The sequence below is a fragment of the Podarcis gaigeae genome (assembly GCF_964106915.1).
Source record: "Podarcis gaigeae genome assembly, chromosome: 5".
NCBI classification, from domain to species: Eukaryota; Metazoa; Chordata; class Lepidosauria; order Squamata; family Lacertidae; genus Podarcis; species Podarcis gaigeae.
In genome coordinates, this window is record NC_139681.1 from 100,750,707 (window position 1) to 100,773,416 (window position 22,710).

General features: G+C 50.6%; 1 protein-coding gene across 5 annotated transcripts in view; it reads right to left on the reverse strand.

The window, feature by feature from the left end:
* Window positions 1-22,710, reverse strand: part of LOC310844742 (putative cation-transporting ATPase 13A4) — a 56,358-nt gene that overhangs the window by 28,526 nt on the left and 5,122 nt on the right. For all 5 annotated transcript variants that reach the window (XM_083739239.1, XM_083739237.1, XM_083739235.1 and 2 more), the window contains exons 2-9: window positions 19,883-20,056; window positions 18,563-18,700; window positions 15,569-15,639; window positions 15,405-15,485; window positions 9,062-9,131; window positions 7,074-7,208; window positions 6,002-6,074; window positions 1,930-2,061 (exon numbers count right to left, since the gene is read on the reverse strand). In XM_083739239.1, the coding sequence (XP_083595365.1) occupies window positions 1,930-2,061; window positions 6,002-6,074; window positions 7,074-7,208; window positions 9,062-9,131; window positions 15,405-15,485; window positions 15,569-15,639; window positions 18,563-18,700; window positions 19,883-20,056 (874 nt within the window). The remainder of the gene's footprint in view (window positions 1-1,929; window positions 2,062-6,001; window positions 6,075-7,073; window positions 7,209-9,061; window positions 9,132-15,404; window positions 15,486-15,568; window positions 15,640-18,562; window positions 18,701-19,882; window positions 20,057-22,710) is intronic.

Below are 22,710 nucleotides of genomic sequence, written 5' to 3' on the forward strand. Positions count from 1 at the left end.
CCACTCTGGGCGGCTTCCAACAGAGATGAAAAATACACTAAAATGTCACATATTAAAAACTTCCCTGAACAGGGCTGCCTTCAGATGTCTTCTGAATGTCAGGTAGTTGTTTATCGCCTTGACATCTGATGGGAGGGCATTCCACAGGGCGGGCACCACTACCGAGAAGGCCCTCTGCCTGGTTCCCTGTAACTTGGCCTCTCGCAGTGAGGGAACCGTCAGAAGGCCCTCGGAGCTGGACCTCAGTGTCCGGGCAGAACAATGGGGGGAGGAGACGCTCCTTCAGATATACTGGACCGAGGCCATTTAGGGCTTTAAAGGTCAGCACCAACACTTTGAATTGTGCTCGGAAACGTACTGGGAGCCAATGTAGGTCTTTCAAGACCGGTGTTATATGGTCTCAGCGGCCGCTCCCGGTCACCAGTCTAGCTGCCGCATTCTGGATTAGTTGTAGTTTCCGGGTCACCTTCAAAGGTAGCCCCACGTAGAGCGCATTGCAGTAGTCCAAGCGGGAGATAACCAGAGCATGTACCACTCTGGCGAGACAGTCCGCGGGCAGGTAGGGTCTCAGCCTGCGTACCAGATGGAGCTGGTAAACAGCTGCCCTGGATACAGATTTGACCTGTGCCTCCATGGACAGCTGTGAGTCCAAAATGACTCCCAGGCTGCGCACCTGGTCCTTCAGGGGCACAGTTACCCCATTCAGGACCAGGGAATCCTCCACACCTGCCCGCCTCCTGTCCCCCAAAAACAGTTCTTCTGTCTTGCCAGGATTCAACCTCAATCTGTTAGCCGCCATCCATCCTCCAACCGCTTCCAGACACTCACACAGGACCTTCACCGCCTTCACTGGTTCTGATTTAAAAGAGAGGTAGAGCTGGGTATCATCTGCATACTGATGAACACCCAGCCCAAACCTCCTGATGATCCCTCCCAGTGGCTGCATGTAGATGTTGAAAAGCATGGGGGAGAGGACAGAACCCTGAGGCACCCCACAAGTGAGAGCCCAGGGGTCTGAACACTCATCCCCCACCACCACTTTCTGAACACGGCCCAGGAGGAAGGAGCGGAACCACTGTATGACAGTGCCCCCAGCTCCCAGTCCCTCAAGACGGTCCAGAAGGATGTCATGGTCGATGGTATCAAACGCCGCTGAGAGATCCAGCAGAACTAGGAAGCAGCTCTCACCTTTGTCCCTAGCCCGCCGGAGATCATCAACCAGTGCGACCAAGGCAGTTTCAGTCCCATGATGAGGCCTGAATCCCGACTGGAAGGGATCCAAAAGGTTCCTATGATCTAAATCATGGGCCCCGCCTGCTTGTCTGCTCCCTCAAATATCACTGCTTTGCTCCTTTCTATATATAGGGTGCCTACATTCTGCTATTTATAATTATTAGTAGTTTGCATCATATATTTACACCTATTATTATTTCATGTTATAGCAAGTTTCTAGAGATTAGTAAATTGTGTTCCTAAATGAACTTTTGTTATTGCCAAATGCCAATGTGTTTGCATTGTTAAGTTTGTTATGAATAAAAAATCATTTTACGTTAGAGCTGAATAATTTTTTCACCGTTAATCTTCTTAATTGCATTTCAGTTCAACAATTGCTTTGATAAACTACATATTTTGTGATGTGCAAATGGCTTGAGATACCTATGAGGGCCATCAATTACCATATGGCATATATTCAACACGGGGAAAAACAGCAACAATTTGTTGTTGACAAAGGACAGCATCCAACCTCAATCCGGCCCCGATTCTGTGGCAGCTTCTGCCTCTTCCTGGCACTGCTGAGTCTGGCTCCTGGCGCTTGGCTTTGGGACTACCACTTTCCCTGGGCACCTTCACCCAGGCAGTGCACCCTTGCCCCCGGGATCATCCCTCAGCTGCACAAGGCGACACCCTCCTCCTCTTCCTCCTCCTCACCTGTCAGCATGGCTTCGTTCACAATGCACTGGCCACGGATCAGGATGGCGTCGCAGGGCAACAGGCTTCTGCCCCCTCCCAAAACCAGGGTGTCTCCGGGCACCAGATGGCGAGACTGCACCTCTTGGACACCTGGTCAGAGTGGAGAGAGGCAAAGGTTTCTCTGGAACATCAAGAGGAACTATACAACGAGCTAAAGAAGATCTTCAGATATACGTTTTTGAAAAAGCCAGAGGCATTCTTGTTAGGAATCGTAGGAGAAGATATAGTCAAGAACGACCAGAAATTGTTTTTATATGCAGCAACAGCGGCAAGGTTACTGCTAGCCCAGGTCTGGAAACAAGAGCAAATACCAACAGGAGAAGAATGGTGACAGAAGGTAATGGAATATGCAGAAATAGCCAAATTAACATGGAAAATTAGACAACAGGCGAGGAAACATTTCAAAAAGAATGGGGAAAAATTATGTCATATGTAGGAAAGATAAGGTGAAATAGCGAAACCAGTAGAATTGGAAATAAACCTCATAAAGGGAAAGATTATGAAAAGTGATGGATAAATGAAAATAATAAGAAGCAAAATGTATAAGGAGATTAATATAACTAACAGTAGTTGTAAATGAATACAGACAGACAATAAGAATTGTATAAACAGGATTTATTTGTTTATGGATCTACTATGGACAAATATGGAAAATTAATAACAATATACAAAATGGATGAAAATAATGTGATATAAAAAACCAGAAGAAGGAAGGAGGGAAGTCAGCGCTTAGGAGCAAGTATAAATGTAAAATGCAACACATTATGTGTATGTGGAGTATGTAACTGGAAAACGAATAAAGATTATTTGGAGGAAGAAGAAAAAAAGAGGAGCAGAGTAGAAGCTGTGGGGCAGGAGCCCCTCTCCCCCCCCCCTGCATTCACCCCAATTCTCTTGTGGGTCGACTGGACGACTTCTGTTGTTTGTGCATCACAAACTTTTCCGTGCATTTCCCAGTCACTTTCCCAGCTGCGAAAGGAAGATTTCTTGCACTAGAGGGACAAGAGCTTTATTCCACTTGAAGTTAATTTAGATGTTGTATAACCCACCCCCCCTTCAAAACAGTTGCCAGTTCATTTTGGCACCCAATCCAAGGTGCTCCCATTCATGTTTAAAGCCTTAAATGGCTCAGGCTTGGGTAATGTGTGCTCATAAGTGCATATATTAGTCAAAACAACATACAGAAATTGCTGTGCAGAAATGTGCGTTGGGCAAAATTGCATACTGATGTGCTATTCACTGATGAATTTTTATCAGGACCTTAACAAACCAAATTTGCAGACTGGTGCAGAAATGTGGGAAATGGAGAAACTGATTGAAACCGAAAATGCCCCTCCCTGCTTCCACATGAAGAACTGTTATTTACCGCAGCCTTGCTGTGCCAGTTTCACTCTCAACCCTCTTGGTGACTCAGGAAAGTCTGCCATGCCCCACATATTCTGGATTCTGGCTGCACACACCCCACGCGTCTAAAGCATATTCCCCACCCCCACCACCCTGGGAATTCAGGGAACTGCAGTTTACCCGCCCGCCCCCCGAGCCATAATTCCCAGCACCCTTAGCCAACTAGCAGCCTCTGCTAACAGCCCTGAGGCAGCTGCAAGGGCTAGAACCTGGATTCCCTGCCAACATGAGCTCCTCGCACAGGAAGGACCAGTGAATTTAAACAAAAAACCACCGAAGTATTTAGCACATCAGTACATTTCCTCTGGCATTCAGAAGCTCAGGTTTTCCTGCTTAAAATCAGGCAGCAGCTACTGGGCTTCTTCCTGGGCTCCAGATCAGGTCTCCGGTTCCATGGTTAATCATTTGGAGGAAACTGATCTTTAATTGTATGGCAGCACCTGCCCTAACTGAACAGTGGAGGCTGCATTCTGCTTTGTCCTTCTTCCTCTTTGGCGATCCCTCGTAGCCCAGTAAGATGGTCTCCCATAAACACGGTTTTAACAGTGAGTCCATAAGTGACTGTGGAGGCCAATTCTGAATCCACATGTCCTTCCACAGTGGGAACATGGGTTTCTGGGCGGGAGTTGATTGCGGTGAGGGTTTGCCAAGTGCGCATTCCTCTTAGCACGTTTCTCCCTTGCGTCCTGAGTTCGAGTGTCTTCAAAGCCCAGGACACCTTTGGTCAAGCCTGTTCTCCAACTGGAGCACTCGCAGGCCAGTGTTTCCCAATTGTTGGTGTTCATACTACATTTTTTTAGATTTGCCTTGAGACAGTCTTTAAATCTCTTTTGTTGACCACCAGCATTACGCTTTCCATTTTAAAGTTTGGAATAGAGTAGTTGCTTTGGAAGACGATCATCAGGCATCCGCACAACATGACCAGTCCAACGAAGTTGATGTTGAAGAATCATCGCTTCAACACTGGTGATCTTTGCTTCTTCCAGCACACTGGTATTAGTTTGCCTGTCTTCTCAAGCGATATGTAAAAAAAATTTGATACCCCGTTGATGGAATCTTTCGAGGAGTTGGAGATGGCGTTTATAAGTGGTCCTTGTTTCACAAGCATATAGTAAGGTGGGAAGTACAATAGCTTTGTAAACAAGCATTTTGGTTTCCCTGCGAATGTCCCAGTCCTTTACTGACTTTGCTCCATTGTCCTACCTAAGCAAAGACAAAGCGTTCCTTTCTTTGGAGCTGAGCAGATGGGCAAACAGAAACACCCATATCAAGGGCCCCTGCGTATTGCCAGGTGGGGAGGGAAGGTGCATTAAAATGTGGGAGGTAATCCATTGGAGCAGCCAAATACAACATTCCTTGTTTGCGTAGAGTGGACACAGACAGGGGGATGTTTGTCCAGCCAGTAGGACTTCCTGTTCCAGCTGGTCTGGAGCTTCTTTCCTTTGCATGCGACCAGGTAGATCATCATCAAACCTTTTATTGGCATAACATTCAAACATCCAAAACGAATCAATACAGAATTACCACTTCCCCAGTGGCACAAAACATTTGCTAAAAGAAAGGAGGCAGAGCAGTCTGTCGTCACATCTCTAGGTCTCCAGGGAGATCAGACGTCGGCAGTGTATTCAACAACAACAAAAAACCCCAAACAGAGATATTCAGCCACTAACTTGGTGAGCTCCTGATCATTCCCCAGTGATGGAAAATGTATGACCTCTGACTCTGGTTTCCATTTGGGATACAGAGTTGATCTAGAAATTGCTGGCGGAGATCAGCATATAGTTTTCAGTTGAGAACCATATGTGTAAGGGTTTCCACCAGGCGGTCTTCACATGGGAAAGTTCTTTCTCCTTCCACCCTGCCTGAGAACCTTCCCCAAAGGAGGTCTGATGGATTTGAATTAAACCTGGCCAGCAAAAATGCCCTTCTTTCTTGAGGGTTAAGCAGAAATTCAAGGTAATTGTGGTTAGTTTCATGTGCCCAAGAAAGCTGAAAATAAAGAGGGGAACATGTTTTCTCTGCTGCTACTGTTAGTGACCAGGTAGATGGGCATGACCCTTGCAGACCCCACAAAAGCTCCAGTCACCCTTCCTCTTTTGATCCCTTTTTTTCTCTTGGACTGCACTGCTGGCTCTCTGCCAGCAGCACATGGGCCCATCCTTACAAGGATGTCAGCCACACTGTATCTGTAACTGCAAGCTGAAGCCTGCCTTCAGGGATCCAACTGTGAACTGAATGTGAGTAAACTTCTTGTTACTTTAAAAAGAAGCTTCTTGTATCTTTCTTCTTTTTAGGAGGGATAAAAGGGGTCTTACCAGGAATATACTCCAATCTGAACAAAGCCAGATTGGATTGCTAAAGTAAAGAGATTCAAATGAATCTACCAACTAGATTCAGGGACGGAGGAAGGGAGGTGGGGGGGCAATTTGCCCCGGGTGTCACCACTGAGAAGGGTGACAAAATGCCGGGTGGCACTCACCACGGAGCCTGTAGCGCACCTGAGCCATGTGTCTCTCCTGCCCAAACGGTCCAGGGGAGGCAGAGAAGGGAGGGGAGAGGCGATCCAGACCTTCCCTGCCCAGAGCGGTGCAGCAAGGAGAGGGACCTGCCCTGGTCCTGGGCTCACCTGTTTCCTTCCTGAGGACCTTGACCAGGACGCCATTGTGGGATTCCACCAGCCGGTGCAGCTTCACGGATTGCTGTGGACATGAAAAGAAAAGAGGTGCATCTCTCTGGGAAGCAGCCGGGAGCCGCCCAACGGCCCCCGGCCCTCATTTCCCTGCTGCGCTTCCAGCGCCAGGAAAGGGAACAGGATTGGAATCCCAGCCAGCCAGTTTACAGCCCAGGCAGCAGCAGTGGGGAGGTCAGCTCCCTGGTTTGAAGGGGGCCCTTCCGACCTCGCAGGATTCCAGCTGCAAAGTCTTCTTCACGCAGCACAAAGTTAAACTGCGGAACTCCCTCCCACTGGAGACAGAGACAGCCAGCAACTTGGATGGCTGTCACAGAGGACTGGGCAAATTCATGAAGGGGGAGAGGGCTATGGATGGCTGCTGGCCACAAGGCCTTCCCAGCTGGAGGCAGCCCTGCTTCTGAATCCCAGTTGCTGGAAACCACAGGAGGGAAGAGTTCTGCTCTTGTGATCAGATCCTGCAGGGACCAGGCGAGCAGACAGAGCCCAAGACTTGCATCACAGGAGCCGACACAACACAAAACTGCTGTATGCAGGTTTTATTTTATTTGTTTTTTTATCTTGGAACTCGTATTTGGGGACTTCCCTGGCTTTTTTCTGGCCCATGTAGGACCAGTTTGGATAGTTAGCCTTGGTGAAGACTTGACGTTTTTATCCCCCAAAAAGTTTTTGATTGAGTTTCCACTGAAATGAGGCTGTATTTTAATGTTTTAATGTGGTATTTTAATCTTGTTTTTTAAGCTGTATTTCAATCAATTGTTTTTATATTAGGTGTTAGCCACCCTGAGCCCGGTCTTGGCTGGGGAGGGCGGGGTATAAATAAAAATTATTATTATTATCTTATATTTTGGAAATGTACATCCAGGTTTTTCCCCTCTATTTTTTTTGGGGGGGGGGCAAGAGAGTGGGGCCCTGAGCTAGAGATTATATGTAATTCTGGCACAGCCTGAGGTCAATGAGGCGCCCCCCCGCCCCGCTTGCCTGGGCGAGGCCCTTCCCTCCTGCTCACCTTCCTGAGGTCATACACGGTGAGAGAGATGGAGAGTAGAGACATGAGGATGATGGCCACAGAGTACTCAATGTATTCCTCCACAAACCACAGGCAGATGCTGAACAGCTGGAAGATGTAGAACGGGTTCAGCACCTGCCCAGCAACAGAAAAGAGAGGGGAGGAGGCGGGGGGGCTGAGTGAGGGGCACTTGCAGGCGGCTTTCTGCCACGACCCACCCCTTGTGCCCCTTGCCCCTTGGCAAGAGCCCCACGCTGGACGCATTGGCGTCGCTCTCTTAGCGAGACCAAACTAGCCCAAGCAAAACCTTCTCTCTGGCCTGCAAGCACTTTCTCTGGATTTTGATTGCAAACTGCTTTGAGGGTTGTTGTTGTTGTTTTGCAATCAAGTGGTATATAAATTTTATGAACTAAATAAAATAAAGAAATAGACGTGGGGGAACCAGAAACTAGGGTGCTTTTCAGAGGGCTGGGTTGGTGGTTTGGAGAGGAAGGAAATGGGGAGTCTCTGAATCCTTCTGCCCTGCAGAAAAGTCAAGATCATTGGATGGGTGGGGGGCTCCAACTCCCCTCCTTCTCCCCCTCCCTGACCCCTGGCCATGCTGGCTTCTTCCTGGGGCTGATGGGAGAGGGGCAACTCCTGGGTTGCTCCACTGGGGCTCAGCATCCCTGCCCCCTGGAAACTTCCTCCCCCCCCCCCCTTTGGTCCAACCATGATGCAGAAAAGCCCCCCCCCTCCACCTCCCATTTGGCCCAGCATGGGGGGGGGCTAATTCCTCCCCGGAGGCCTCTTTGCAAGCCAGGCTTTCATGAGACTGACTTGGCTCTCGGTCAGTTCCCAAAATCTCCAAATTCCGAATGGCGATGGTGGCAGGACTGGCCGGTGGAGCGAGAGCAGGATGTTCTGGCGGGAGCAGGCTTAATCTCTGGTTGATTAAAGGGCTAATCTGCCTGCCTTGGCTTCCCGGCAGGGCAGCGTCACCCTGGAGATGGGGAGAAACTAACGGGGCCCAACCAGCGGGAGCCAAGGAGGACCGCAAGGAAAGAGGCAGGAGAGGACAATTCTTCAGCTGCCTATTATGTTCTCCATTCATGGGCCTTGATACCGTAAATCGCTCTGTGATGGGGAGGTACAGTACATAAATTTAATAAACAATAAATAAAGAACATGACATTTTGTAAAGATTTATACACCACTTGATTATAAAACAAAATAAAAGAAACCCCTCTCAAAGCATTTTACAGTGGTACCTTGATTCTCAAAAGCCCTGGTTCCCAAACACCGGAAACCTGGAAGTAAGTGTTCCGGTTTTTGAACGTTTTTCAGAAGCCGAACTACCGATGCAGCTGTTGGCTCTTGTTTCTGGGCCACCTGCACCAATCAGAAGCCACGCCTTGGTTTTCAAACATTTCAGAAGTCAAACGGACCTCCAGAACGGATTAAGTTCGAGAACCAAGGTACCCCTGTATTTGGCCCTTTTGGTTTTGCTATTTATTTTGTGTTTTTCTTTTTGAGGCTTTTTCAGTTTTTGTGACTGTGTGGAACCCAGTTCAGTAGATTGATTGATTGTGTGACTGAGGAAATGGATAAAAGCCCCCCATCCAAACAATGACTATCATCAGTGCAGGTAAGAAAAAAAAATAATTTTAATTTTTATCATCTGCAATACTGTCTTATTTATTTTATAGTACGGTAAATTGATTATTGCTTTCATTTTATGTGTCAATGGTCTTGCGAGAGAGTAAAACTCATGTTAAATTGCTGTTTTAGGTGTTGTTTTTAAAAGTCTGGAACGGATTAATCCATTTTGCATTCCTTTCCATGGGAAAGCGTGCCTTGGTTTTGGAATGCTTCGGATTGGGAACGGACTTTGGGAACGGATTAAGTTTGGGAACCAAGGTAACACTGTACAAAAAAAAGATAAGAGTATTTGCAGCAAGATAGATATAGCTAAACCGAGATAGCTGCCTCTGGGCAGGAAGAAGAACCTCTTTGAAGAGCAGCTTCCAGATTGGTGCAATCTCAACGTCGATGGCGTTGGGCCCACAGATGACGCTCCTGCGGATGAGCAAGAGAGAGAAAAGGGAGTCCATGGGATGGCTGGTCCACCAATAATAATAATAATAATAATTTTATTTATATCCCGCCCTCCCCAGCCCAAGCCGGGCTCAGAGCGGCCAACAACAGCCAAAGTAACACAGTATACATAAAATCACAAGCAATTAATTGAAATACAAGGGGCTCCTGAGGCAGCTGCTGCCCCTTCCCACGCCGGGGGGGGGGGGCAAGGGGGAGGCAAACAGCAGGAGCTTTTAAGGGACAGAAAGGGGGCAGACGTCAGGAGGATGTTCCCCACCCCGTAAGGCGCTAGTTCATCAGGGACATGACCCGGCCGTGCCCTTTGAAGGATGCCTGCTTGCAATCTTGTTGGTGCCACTGTTATGTACTGAATTGAATAGGATCCAAACTGCAGCAGTCTGATTGGTCCTAGAACAATAGGATCCAAAAGGCAGCAGTCTGATTGGTCCTAGAACAATAGGATTCAGAATGCAGCAGTCTGATTGGTCTTAGAACAATGCAGCAGTATGATTGGTTGGCAGGAACCACCCAATCATGCTCCAGATAGAAGTGAATCCACAACCTGATTGGCTTACAGTAGAATTCCAGAATTAGCCAATCATGTGCAGCCCATTGTGTAAATAATGTATCTAAAGCAGATACTTTGAGGGGACTTTCATTCATTCCTCCTCACCACTATGAGCTGAATAAAGAGCATGAAATCACTTTGCGACTCTGAGTATATTTCACTGGCGACGAAGGTGGGATCCCGCTGAGCTGACCACCACACACAGTACCGCAGCACCGCCACCTGCCACACCGCTGCCTCGCACCGTGTATCCAGGCTTCAGCTCCGGGACACAAGGAACTCAGAATGGCAACCGACAGCAGCTTCTCGCCGTTCAACCCAGCATCTGGAGACTGGGAAGCGTACGCCTCCCGTTTCACCTTCCTCCTAGAAGCCAAAGGGGTCACCGATGAAGAAGACGCCAAGAAGAGGGCAATATTCTTCAGCGTCTGCGGAGAGGAGACGTTTGAAATCGCCCGGGCTCTCCTTGCACCTGAAGACGTCGCTACTGTTCCATACAAAACAATAATGGAACAGCTGAAGGGGCACTTTTCGCCACAGCCCTCAGTGGTGGCTCGTCGAAATGCCTTCTACGCAAAGCGGCAAGCCCCTGGGGAAACCATAACTGGGTTTGTGACCTCTCTCCGCCAAGCCACCCGGTTCTGCAACTTCTCAGAGCTGGAGAACATGCTTTGGGACCGCCTCGTCGGTGGCCTGAAGGATGAGAAGCTGCAACGACGCCTCTACGCTAAGAAGGACCTAACGTTCCAGGTCGCTCTGGAGGAGGCCCTGGCAACGGAAGCTGCCAAGAGGTCGACGCAAGAGGCACGGCCGAGCCAGCCGTCCCAACCGAGGGTCCACCACGAAGACCTCACCGACGACTCAGGATCCGACAAGGAGGAGGTGCACCGAGTACAGCAGCGCACTCAAGCAGCCCACATACCACAGCTGCCTCGACGAGAAGGAGGGAACTGCACGAGCTGTGGAGAAAGTCACGAGAGGAGGACCTGCCGTTTCCGCAACGCAGAGTGCAGGCAGTGCAGAAAATTGGGACACATCGCCCGGGTGTGTCAGGCTCGGCCCACCCGACGCCAGGCATCAGATGACCAATCCAAGAGCCCCAGGTCCCGGGGCCCAACGCACCAAGGCAACTCGACGGAGCTCACGGACTTCCAGGTATACCAGTTGCCCCACCCCAACGTAGAGAAAATTTATGTAGAGGTACAGATAGAGGGGGGCCCATGCCGCATGGAGCTTGACACGGGTTCAACACTATCCATAATCTCGGCAAGGACCTTAAGGAAACTGTGTCCTACTGGGGGTCCCAAACTCAGGCCGGCCCCATTCACCCTCCGGGACTTCCAGAAACGTAAGGTCCCCACAATGGGGGTGGGGACCTTCAGGGTGCAATACAGAGGGCGGACGCGGCAACTGGACTTGCTTGTGGTCAAGGGCCCCTACATTAGCTTACTGGGATTGGCATGGTTTGGACCACTGGGGCTAGCCATCACCGGGGTGAACCACATGAGCTTACAAGTGGACGTGGACGCCATATGCAAGGAATTTCCGGGGGTTTTCGATGGGAAATTGGGACAGTATACGGCCCCCCCCATTGCTCTACAGCTTGACCCCGCAGTAAGACCGGTCAGGCTAAAGGCCTGCCGGGTCCCGTTCGCCCTGAAACCCCGTATAGATGAGGAATTGGACCGACTCTTGGAGCAAGGAGTGCTGGAGCCGGTGCCTAATGCCCCCTGGGAAACCCCAATCGTCACACCCGTCAAGCCTAATGGTTCGGTCCGCATCTGCGCAGACTACAAATGTACCATAAACAAGGCCCTCACGGCCTATGCATACCCAGTGCCAGTGGTCAGCCATGTCCTTGCCACCCTGGCTGGGTCGAAAATTTTTGGCAAGCTGGACTTGGCCCAAGCATATCAACAGCTGCCAGTAGATGAGGCTACAGCAGAGGCACAGACGATTGTGACGCACAGAGGAGCGTTCAGGGTAAAGCGGCTGCAATTCGGGGTCAGCGTGGCACCAGGCATATTCCAGAATCTAATGGACTCTCTCCTTAAAGGGATTCCTGGTGTCACCCCCTTCTTCGATGATGTGTTGATTGCCGGGCCCACACCAGAGGAGTTTGAGGACCGCCTCCGCACCGTTCTGCACCGTTTCCAGACGGCGGGTCTCAAGGTGAAGCGGGAAAAATGTCTACTAGGAGTGCCTCAGGTGGACTTTCTGGGATTTATGGTGGACGCAGAAGGGGTCCACCTGACTGGGGAAAAGGTACGGGCCATTTGTGATGCCCCAGCGCCCAAGAACAAGACTGAACTTCAGGCCTTCCTGGGACTATTGAACTTCTACCATTCCTTCCTTCCCCACAAGGCGGCGGTAGCGGAGCCCCTACACAGACTCCTGGACAAGCGGGCCCCTTGGGTGTGGGGCCAGCGCCAGGAGTCCGCATTCCAGGCAGTCAAGGACTTGCTTGTCTCAAACTCGGTCTTGGCACACTTTGACGAGAGGCTGCCGGTGGTGCTAGCATGTGACGCCTCACCCTATGGCATTGGCGCTGTCCTGGGACACCAACTCCCGGATGGAAGAGAGGTACCGGTGGCATACTTTTCCCAGACACTCAACGAAACCGAGCGGAACTACTCGCAAATTGACAAGGAGGGTCTGGCAATCGTGAAGGGAGTAAAAAAAATTCCATGATTTCTTGTACGGGCGGCCCTTCACTGTGGTGACTGACCACAAGCCGTTGCTTGGCTTGTTTGCCCCCGAAAAGCAGACCCCCCAAGTGCTATCTCCTCGTGTCCTCAGGTGGTCAATTTTCCTTGCCAGCTACCAGTATGCACTGATTCACCGCCCTGGGAAGGCGATGGGCCATGCGGACGCCCTCAGCAGGCTACCACTACCGGAGACAGGCCCCGACCCAGCACCTGCACAAGAGGTTATGAGCCTGGAGCTGCTTCCCGACCGCCCCATTCAGGCACAAGAAGTTACACACCATTCCAAGAAAGATAGGGTCATCTCCCGGGTCCTGGACTGGGTGTGGAGGGGATGGCCCAGCAGCAGCCCCGGGCCAGAATTCGCTCTGCTGAGCCGGGTGCCGGAAAGCTGCTGGAAACGTGAGTACGCTGGGCACCGGGGGAGAGATGGCTCAGTCCCAGAAGCATGGCTTTGAGCTTAAGCTGCCATGTGAGAAGCTGGTTGGAGTGGAGCTTTCACGTGGAATATCTTCTCGCCGGCTACACAACCCGCAAACATGAACTGTCAGCCCACAAGGGGTGCCTGTTATGGGGAAGCAGGGTCGTTGCTCCCCAGCCCCTCCGCAAAAGGGTCCTCACAGCCCTACACGAGACACACCCAGGGGTAGTAAGAATGAAAGCCCTTGCCAGGAGTTATGTGTGGTGGCCGGGGATTGACGGAGAGATAGAGGCCTGGGTCAAACACTGCCAGGCCTGCCAAGAATCCCGCCCAGATCCCCCAAGGGCCCCAGTCCAGTCCTGGGAGTCCGCCCGAGCACCATGGTCACGCCTGCATGTGGACTTCGCTGGCCCCTTTCAGGGGAAAACATTCTTCATAGTGGTGGACTCCTTCACCAAATGGCTGGAAGTCGCACTGGTACCGTCCACTTCTACGTCCGCAGCCATCCAGGTACTACGCAGGCTCTTTGCAACCCACGGGCTCCCTGACACTCTCGTCTCAGACAATGGGACTGCATTTACGTCAGGAGAATTCCAAACCTTCACAGCGCAGAACGCCATCCGCCACATCCGTTCGGCGCCATTCCACCTGGCCACCAATGGCCAAGCAGAACGCATGGTGCGGACCACCAAGGACACCCTTCGCCGCATGACGCAAGGGGATTGGGAGTACCGCCTTGCCACATTCCTTCTAGCACAGCACAGCACCCCCAGCTCAACGACTGGCCGGAGCCCCGCTGAACTACTAATGGGTCGGCGCCTTGCAATCAGATTGGACCGCCTTCACCCCGATAGAGCTCAGGATGAGGTAGTGGTGGGGGAAGGCAGGAACCCCCCGAACCTTTGAGGCCCAGGACCCAGTGTACGCAAAGAATTTTGGGGCAGGCCCTGCATGGGTACCCACCACAGTCACCAGGGTCACTGGCCCCGTGTCGTACGAGGTGCTAACAGATGGGGGGCAATGCTGGCGCTGCCACTGCGACCAGATACGGCGACAATTCCCGGGAGAAAACCAGGAGGAGGAGGACAGGTCAAGGGAGTCCCAAGGGAACAGTGGGGCAGTGAGGCCCATAGAGCAGCAGGGGCAAGCAGGAGAGGCAGAATCAGTAAATACAGAGAGGACCCGTGAGGCCGAAAGGACACCGGAACCAGAACCACGACTGAGCGAGCCGGTTGCACCAGACCAAACAGCCCCATCACAGCCAGCATCCTTGGAACACGAGCCAGAACCTGAACCCCGGACCAGGGAACACCCCAGGCCGCAACGAACACATAGGCCGCCGGCATACCTTGAGGACTATGAATGCGACCTCCCAGACAGGACTGGAACTTAGAGGGGAGGGGTGTTATGTACTGAGTTGAATAGGATCCAAACTGCAGCAGTCTGATTGGTCCTAGAACAATAGGATCCAAAAGGCAGCAGTCTGATTGGTCCTAGAACAATAGGATTCAGAATGCAGCAGTCTGATTGGTCCTAGAACAATGCAGCAGTATGATTGGTTGGCAGGAACCACCCAATCATGCTCCAGATAGAAGTGAATCCACAACCTGATTGGCTTACAGTAGAATTCCCGAATTAGCCAATCATGTGCAGCCCATTGTGTAAATAATGTATATAAAGCAGATACTTTGAGGGGACTTTCATTCATTCCTCCTCACCACTATGAGCTGAATAAAGAGCATGAAATCACTTTGCGACTCTGAGTATATTTCAGCCACCTTGGAGAAGGGACCTCTGGGGGGGTTCTGTCCTCCCCCCCCCCAGACTCTCTGGGGCTTCCACCTCAGAGGGATGGCATGTGAGGGCCGGGTCACCATCTAGCCCCACCCCCTGCAATGCAGGAACCTTCTTGTCCAGCACGGGATTCAAACCCACAACTCTGAGATTTGGAGTCTCGTGCTCTACCGACTGAGCTAGCCCTGTGTGGGGCTCCTGCCTGCCCTTTCGGAGACCCCCCCCCCCCCGCTCCTGCCAAGGTGAGGGGAGAGACTCCGTCAGGCAAGGCCTCCTTCCACCTGCCTTGCCCCACCCTCCAGTCTCTGCTTCTCAATTTGTATTATTTTATGCTCTGTGGCTTGTCATTGTTTTATTGATTGTAGTTTGGAAATAATTTATTGTAATTGTTAAGAGTGGGTTTCTGTTTAATTTTTATATGCTGATATTATTATTCCATACTATTCTAATGATTGTTGAATGTTACTTTATTTGATTGCTTATTTTAAAGCTGTTTTATTATCAGATTTTTGTATTGCATTAGATTGTTATAAGGTGTACATTCTTTGTTTCTTCAGCTTGTAAACTGCCTTGAGTATTGTAAGAGAGAAAGGCGGTATACAAACTAAAAGTGATGATGATGATGCTTTGAGCGGCTGATTTTAGGCCAACCACAACTTCTTCCATATCGGATGCGTGCATGTTCTGATTCCTGCTTTGCAGGGGGCTGGACTAGATGAGCGCTGGGGGTCCCGTCCAACTCTAGGATTCTGCGAAGCAAGTACCTGATGCCCTGCTCTGCGCTGGTCAGCCCAGACCCAAACTTGGCATGGATCTCTGCGCAGGTGTGTGTCTCCTCGAGGACCCTGCAAGAGAAGGAGACCTGCCGTAGCACCACAAGAGAGCCTTTGTTTCTGCCCAGGGCTTTGCCGGGCGCAAGGTGACTCACCCGACCTTCACGAACCGCTTGGCAGAAAAGTCCCAGGCATACCGGATCTTCTGCACTTGGAGGCACCTCGCCTGGAAAACCAAACAATGGGTGCGAGTGTCAAGGGAGGAAAGCTGTTCCATTTAACATTTGTTAAAAAGCCTGAAGAATTTTTGTTAGGGATTGTAGGGAAAGATCTGCCAAAAAAGCTGAAAAACACATCTTCATGTATGCAACAATGGCTGCGAGAGTTTTAATAGCACAAGGATGGAAGACTGAAGAAACCCCAACTAAAGAATCACGGCAAGAAAAATTGATGGACTATGCTGTACTGGGAAAACTGACCTATAAGCTACGGGACAAGGATAACTGTGACTTTAAAGATGAATGGGAACCCTTTACAAAGTATCCGAAGACGCAACAAAGCGAACTGAACTCCTTGGCTGATTTTGAATAAACATTCACGAACTTTTTATTAATATTAATCAGCTAACTAGTTTGAGGATTTATACTACTGTGTAACATGCAGAAAACAGCATTATTAGAGAAACCAAAGACAGGAACTAATGGAAGTCGGGGTGGGTTCTGTGGGGGGGGGGGAGGGAGGGGAGGGAGGAAAAATGGGGGGAAATAAGGATTTTATGTTTCTGGATAATATGATTTGTTTTAATTTTGAATAAAAAGTTATTTTAAAAAAGAGGGAGGAAAGCTGCCCTCACTCTTGGCTGCTCTCCCGGCCGAGAGAAGCTCAAAGCTGCAGGTGGCTGAGGTGGGATTCGAACGAGGAGCTTCTGCGGCTGCAGGTGAGGCTCTGAACCACCGCATGACCCTCGGCCCCAGCCAGCCTTCCTCGCAGGACCAAACTCCTCTGCTGAGACATTGTTCCCGGCAGAGTCCAGCCCCTTTTCCCTTTCCGCTCCGAAGCCACGACTGATGCATTCATTTTTCTGATCTATTATTTTGGGGTGTTGGGATTCCACCGACCCCCCGCACCCCTTCTGAAACACATCCCTTGAAGGATGCCATCCTCCAAATCTTGCCAGCCAGCATTGGTGATGCATAAGAGCAGGGGTAGGCAATCTAAGGTCCGGGGGCCGGATCTGGCCCAATCGCCTTCTCAATCCGGCCCGCGGACTGTCTGGGAATCAGCGTGTTTTTACATGAGTAGAACGTGTCCTTTTATTTAAAATGCATCTCTGGGTTATTTGTGGGGCTTAGGAATTTGTTTTGGGTCCCCCCCCCCAAAAAAAAATACAGTCATACCTCATGTTACGTTTGCTTCATGATACATTGTTTTTTCAGGTTACATCCCGCGGCGACCCGGAAGTCCCGGAAAGGGTTAATTCAGGGTTTCACCACTCTTTGCTGCTTGCGCATGCGCAGATGTGCAAAATGACATCCCGCACATGCGCAGAAGCGGTGAATCGCAACCTGTGCGTGCGCACACACGCCACTGTGTGTTGCATTCTGCTCATGTTGCAAACAGGCCTCCAGAACAGAGGTCCGTTCGCAACCAGAGGTCCGGCCCCCCACAAGGTCTGAGGGACAGTGGACCGGCCCCCTCCTGAAAAAGTTTGCTGACCCCTGCATAAGAGGGTGGGAGCTGGTGGAGCATTAATGCAATAAAACAGAACAATATATCACCCTGGCAAGGAGGAGTACCAGGAGGAATGGATGAAATTCAAAGACTATTTACTTAAATACGCTAAGATAATTTAATTGGAAAAACTTGCAAATATCAGATAGGCTTAGGATTTAATTATGTGATGTTAGAAAATAATGTGTTTAAAGTTAAAACTAAAAGAAAGAAAGATGTTAAGTGATTGAGTTAATTTTATGAGAAAAATTGGCAGGGCAGCAGAAACACCAAGCACAGCTCTCATGCGGGAGTTGCGTTCTCAGCCACAGTCAGACCCCTCTGGGAAGCGCATGGCATCTCCTGGGATAATTCAGAGGCTCACCTGGCTACCCAGGATGAGGGGAGGAGGCTTCTATGGGTGGGGCTAGAGCAGAGAGAGTGGGAGGAGCCTCTGGTGGGCGGAGCTGAGGGGAGGGGAGGAGCCAAGCAGGTTGCAGGAGCGGGACTGTAGAGGGTTGCCATATGACAGAGTCGGGATTCGGCTGTGGGAAACAGCATCCGGGCAGAAATTGCTGGAATGTCCAGGGCAAAGCTCAACAACTTTTGTCTCCGGATTTTCACTTTTTGAAATATAGCAAACCTAGGGCTGTACCACTTGGTAGAGCACCCCCCAGAGGCAGCAGGATTCCCTAGGGGGCCCATTAATAATAATAATAATAATAATAATAATAATAATAATAATAATAATAATAATAATAATATACTGACCCATACCCGGAGGTCTCAGGACAGTTCACAGAAAAGATCACAATATATCAAATCAGAATAAGAACACTAACCCAATAACACACATCCCCCAAAAGAGCCACATTTTAAAAGGGTCTAGGATCTCCATCAGGTCAACCAAAGACCCGGTTAGAGGCAAGGGGGCACCGGAGGTGTAAATAACCCTCAGACTTTGAGAAGCAGCTATCGCCAGATCAAGCTCATCAGCTTGTTGAATTACCGTATTTTTTGCTCTATAAGACTCACTTTTTCCTTCCTAAAAAGTAAGTGGAAATGTGTGTGCGTCTTATGGAGCGAATGCAGGCTGCGCAGCTATCCCAGAAGCCAGAACAGCAAGAGGGATTGCTGCTTTCACTGCGCAGCGATCCCTCTTGCTGTTCTAGCTTCGAGATTCAGAATATTTTTTTCTTGTTTTCCTCCTCCAAAAACTAGGTGCGTCTTGTGGTCTGGTGCATCTTATAGAGTGAGAAATATGCGTAATTAAACTAAACCACTGGGGGGGTGTTATTGTTGTATCTGCTCTTTTATTGTATTGTGAAATTGCTTTGAGATGCTTCCCAGGAGGTGATTCATAAATGAAATCAAGGAGTCATAATTGGGGCCCCATGTGACGCCACCATCCTGCCCCTCAGTTCCGGGTTCCCCCTTACTTTCAACTCCGGCCTCGCGATGACTTTGTTCAGGAGAGAGCCTTCATCAGCAAGGAGCGGGTGCGCGGGGTCAAGGCAGCCGAGGGCGGACACAGAGAGCCAAACCACCTTCTTCCGGGTGTAGACGTGAAATTCGTCCTGGAGAAACGTGAGCAGAAGCCCAAATGATGATGAGTCCTGGAACCACAGCACAGGTAATGAGGAGGACCTGGGTGGATCAAAGAGGCAGGATCCTGCCCTGCCTTGCCACAGGCTCGCATCTAACCACTTACTGGGGTGAGACTGGCGCCTCTTGTGGCAAATCCCCTTGAGGTTATTCCACTGGTCAGGCAAGTCAGATTTCCGCCTGACTTTACTCTCTACCCCTTTGGAGCAAACTCCCTGGGCCTAGATGCTTACAGGGCCTCTTACGCACGAGACAGGTAAAGAATCCTGCATTTAAGAACCCTCTCCTCCCTTGGCCAGACCCCACCTGGAGTCCTGTGTCCGGTTCTGGACGCCGCAATTTAAGAAAGATATGGACAAGCTGGAAGGTCTGCAGAGAAGGGGGACCAGGACCAACAAGGGTCTGGAAGCTGAGCCTGATGAGGAACGGTTGAAGGAGCTGGAGAAGAGGAGACTGAGAGGACGTACGGGAGCCATCATCAGACACCTGAAGGGCTGTCCCACGGAGGAGGGAACAAGTTTGTGTTCTCCTGCTCCGGAGGGTAGGACTCGAACCCATGGCTTCGAGTTACGAGATAGGAGATGCCAACTCAACATTCAGAAGAACCTTTCTGACAGTAAGAGCTGCTGGGCTGTGGAACAGTCTTCCTTGGAAGGCGGTGGACTCTCCTTCCTTGGAGGTTGGGTGGCCAACGGTCAGGGATGCTATAGCTGACATCCTTGCATTGCCAGGGGTTGGACTATCAGCGGTTCTCAACCTGTGGGTCCCCAGCTGTTGTTGGACTACACCTCCCATCATCCCTGAGCTCTGGCCTTGCTAGCTAGGGGTGATGGGAGTTGTAGTCCAACAACATCTGGGGAGCCACAGGTTGAGAAAGACTGGACTAGGTGGTCCTTGTGGTGCCATCCAACTCTACAATTCTATGATTCTAAGGGTGCTGGGAACTGTAGCTCCACTAGAGGGAAACTGGAGTTCCCAGGATTATTTGAGGAGACCCGTGTGCTTGGAATTTATGGTGCCTACACAGCCTCTGAGGTCTGATTTAGCCATTAAAAATGGGGTTTGGATTCAAATAGTTCAAGAACCCCTGGCCAAGACCCTTGGGTTTTCCAACTTCCCACTACCAACATTTCCAGAACAAAATCTCCTCCTACTGTGGTGCAGAGCAGGACAACGTCGGCCTCTTCCAAGTCGCAGGGCACGCAGTTGGCCCACACGTCCCACTCGGGCTTCCAGTAGAAGAGGAGAAGGAGGCCCCCGCAGGACAGGACGTACCCAACCAGGCACAGGGCCCTCCGGCAGACTTTGGTTTTGTAGCCAAACATCTCCTGCAGATGAAAGGGCATGGGAAGTATTGTAGGTCAAGAAACATCCTCTCCCCACCTTTCGTGAATCAGCCCCTTTCCGGAATCTCTGCCCAGCCAAAACTCAGCTGGCTGCATTGAGCTCTCTGCCTCCGAGATGCTAATCTAAAAACAGCCCACACCCTCTGTTATGTACTGCGTTGAATAGGATCCAAAATCCAGCTGTCTGATTGGTCCTAGAACCATAGGATCCAGAATGCAGCAGTCTGATTGGTCCTAGAACAATAGGATCCAGAATGCAAGTCTGATTGGCCCTAGAACAATAGGATCCAGAATGCAGCAGTCTGATTGGTCCTAGAACAATAGGATCCAGAATGCAAGTCTGATTGGCCCTAGAACAATAGGATCCAGAATGCAGCAGTCTGATTGGTCCACAGGAGCCACCCAATCCAGCTCCAGGTGGAAGGGAATCTGCAACCTGATTGGCCTACAGGAGAATTCCAGAATTAGCCAATCACGTGGGGCCCATTGTGTAAATAAAGTATATAAAGCAGACATTTCGGGGGAACTTCCATTCCTCCTCACCACTATGAGCTGAATATAGAGCATGAAATTCACACTCAACTCCGAGTCTATTTCACCAGCTTTTGTGAATCAGCCCCTTTCCTGAATCTCTGCCCACCCAAAACTCATCTGGCTGCATTGCGCTCTCTGCCTCTGAGATGCTAATCTAAGAACAGCCCACACCCTCCGAGGCTGGAGCATGCATTCCCCAGGTCTGGAGAGGCCATCTTCAAGAATACTGAGATGTGCAGGCCAAAGGGATCAAAGGCACAAGGTGTGCATAGATGCCAGAGGCTGGGACGTTTTGCAGAAAGATGAGAAGCTTTGGGGATGGAATTTCCAGTCCGATTTGGGATTCTGATAGCGGCTGCTATCTTTGTTTTGGGCGTTCAAAGCACCTTCGCCCCACATCTCCACCTACAAGCTCCTGAGCGAAAAGCCTACGGCATGGGCAGGCAAACTAAGGCCCAGGGGCCAGATCCAGCCCAATTGCCTCTAAATCTGGCCTGTGGACGGTCTGGGAATCAGTGTGTTTTTACATGAGTAGAATGTGCCCTTTTATTTCAAATGCATCTCTGGGTTATTTGTGGGGCATAGGAATTCGTTCATTTTTTTTCCCTTCCGAAATATATTCCGGCCCCCCACAAGGTCCGAGGAACAGTGGACCGCCCCCCTGCTGAAAACGTTTGCTGTCCCCAGGCCTAAGGAGAGATTGCAGGGAGCCTCGGTGTTTGTGATTCCTGGGGGCTGAACTAGATGCCCCCCCTTGGGCCATTTTCCAACTCTGCCATCCCATGATTCCATTTCACATTTAATCTACCAACCTCGACATTTTGGTCCTGGGTAGGTGCTGCCCCTCCCCTCCCAGGTTCATATTCAATTTGAAATTGTAACCAACCCCAAGCCCTAGGGATTCTGTAGGCTACACCTCCGGAAAATGACACGAGCTCCTCTCTGATTTCTGTTCATTGACCATGTGTGCATGTGAGTGATTTTATACACAACCCCACCATGTTTTCCTGGGCACCCCTGATGTCAGGGGACTGCCATCGGAACAGGGGAGGGAGGCAGGGGGGCCGTTGGGATACAGAGAGCCTCCGAAACTCCTGAGGACTAGTTCCTCTTCCAGCGGTGGGGAAAGTGGAGAAGAGAGGGAAGGGGCCAGCCGAACGAGGAAAGGACTTGAGGATGCTGCTGAGACCCCAGCGCCTCACCTCGCCGGGCTGGCCAGGAGGGATGCACGCCTCTTCCGTCGCCCAGCTTGCGCAGAGGGGTGAAACACTAGGAGGGGAGGAGGAGACTTGGGGTGCCGAAGTTCCTATGTTGGGGGAGAAGCCGGAAGGGGCCACTCCCGGATTCTGCAAGTGACTGAGACGGACATGAACTTTGTAGATCTGCACTGTAAATAGTTTGCACAATAAAACTTGTAAAAGACAGGTTGCAGTCCTGCCTGGTTACTCACGAGCAACCAGCACCTGACACCTGACAATACTAAGAAGGGAGTTTTGGAAATTAACAGGAAACAGCAGGCAGATAAGAGGGAGAGCGTCTGTCTGGCATGCAGAAGGATCCAGGTTCAGTTCCTGATGGCTTCTCCACGTAGAGCTGCACCCCTATTTTCCTAACTGCGTTGTAACCATTTGCATATGTCAATCACAATCGGAGGAAGGCACCCTTCCTGCGTTCCCCGGGTCAAATGAAAAATGCATGGAATCTGCATGAATCTGCTTCTTTGAGCAGGTGTCTTTCAGACCTCTTGGCGTGAAGGAGGGTGAGAGACCATCCTGCCCCAGAAGCAGCTTGGGACATGGAACAGAAGAGCATAAGAGAAGCCGGCTGGATCAGGCCAGCGCCCCATCCTGGCCAGCATCCTGTTCTCACAGTGGCTGACCTGATGGCCCAATGGAAGAAGCACAAGCAGGATCCGGGCACAAGAGCAGCCCTCTCTTTGGGCAGTTTCCAGCCACTGGCATTCAGAAGCATCCCTGGCCCTCTCCTCCTCCTCCACGATTTGGTCCAATCCTCTTATCCCAGCTGGTGGCCTCTCTCTGTGGAGGCACAGCAAAGCCCTCCTGGCTAGTAGCCTTCAACAGCCACGAATGTGCCTAATCCTC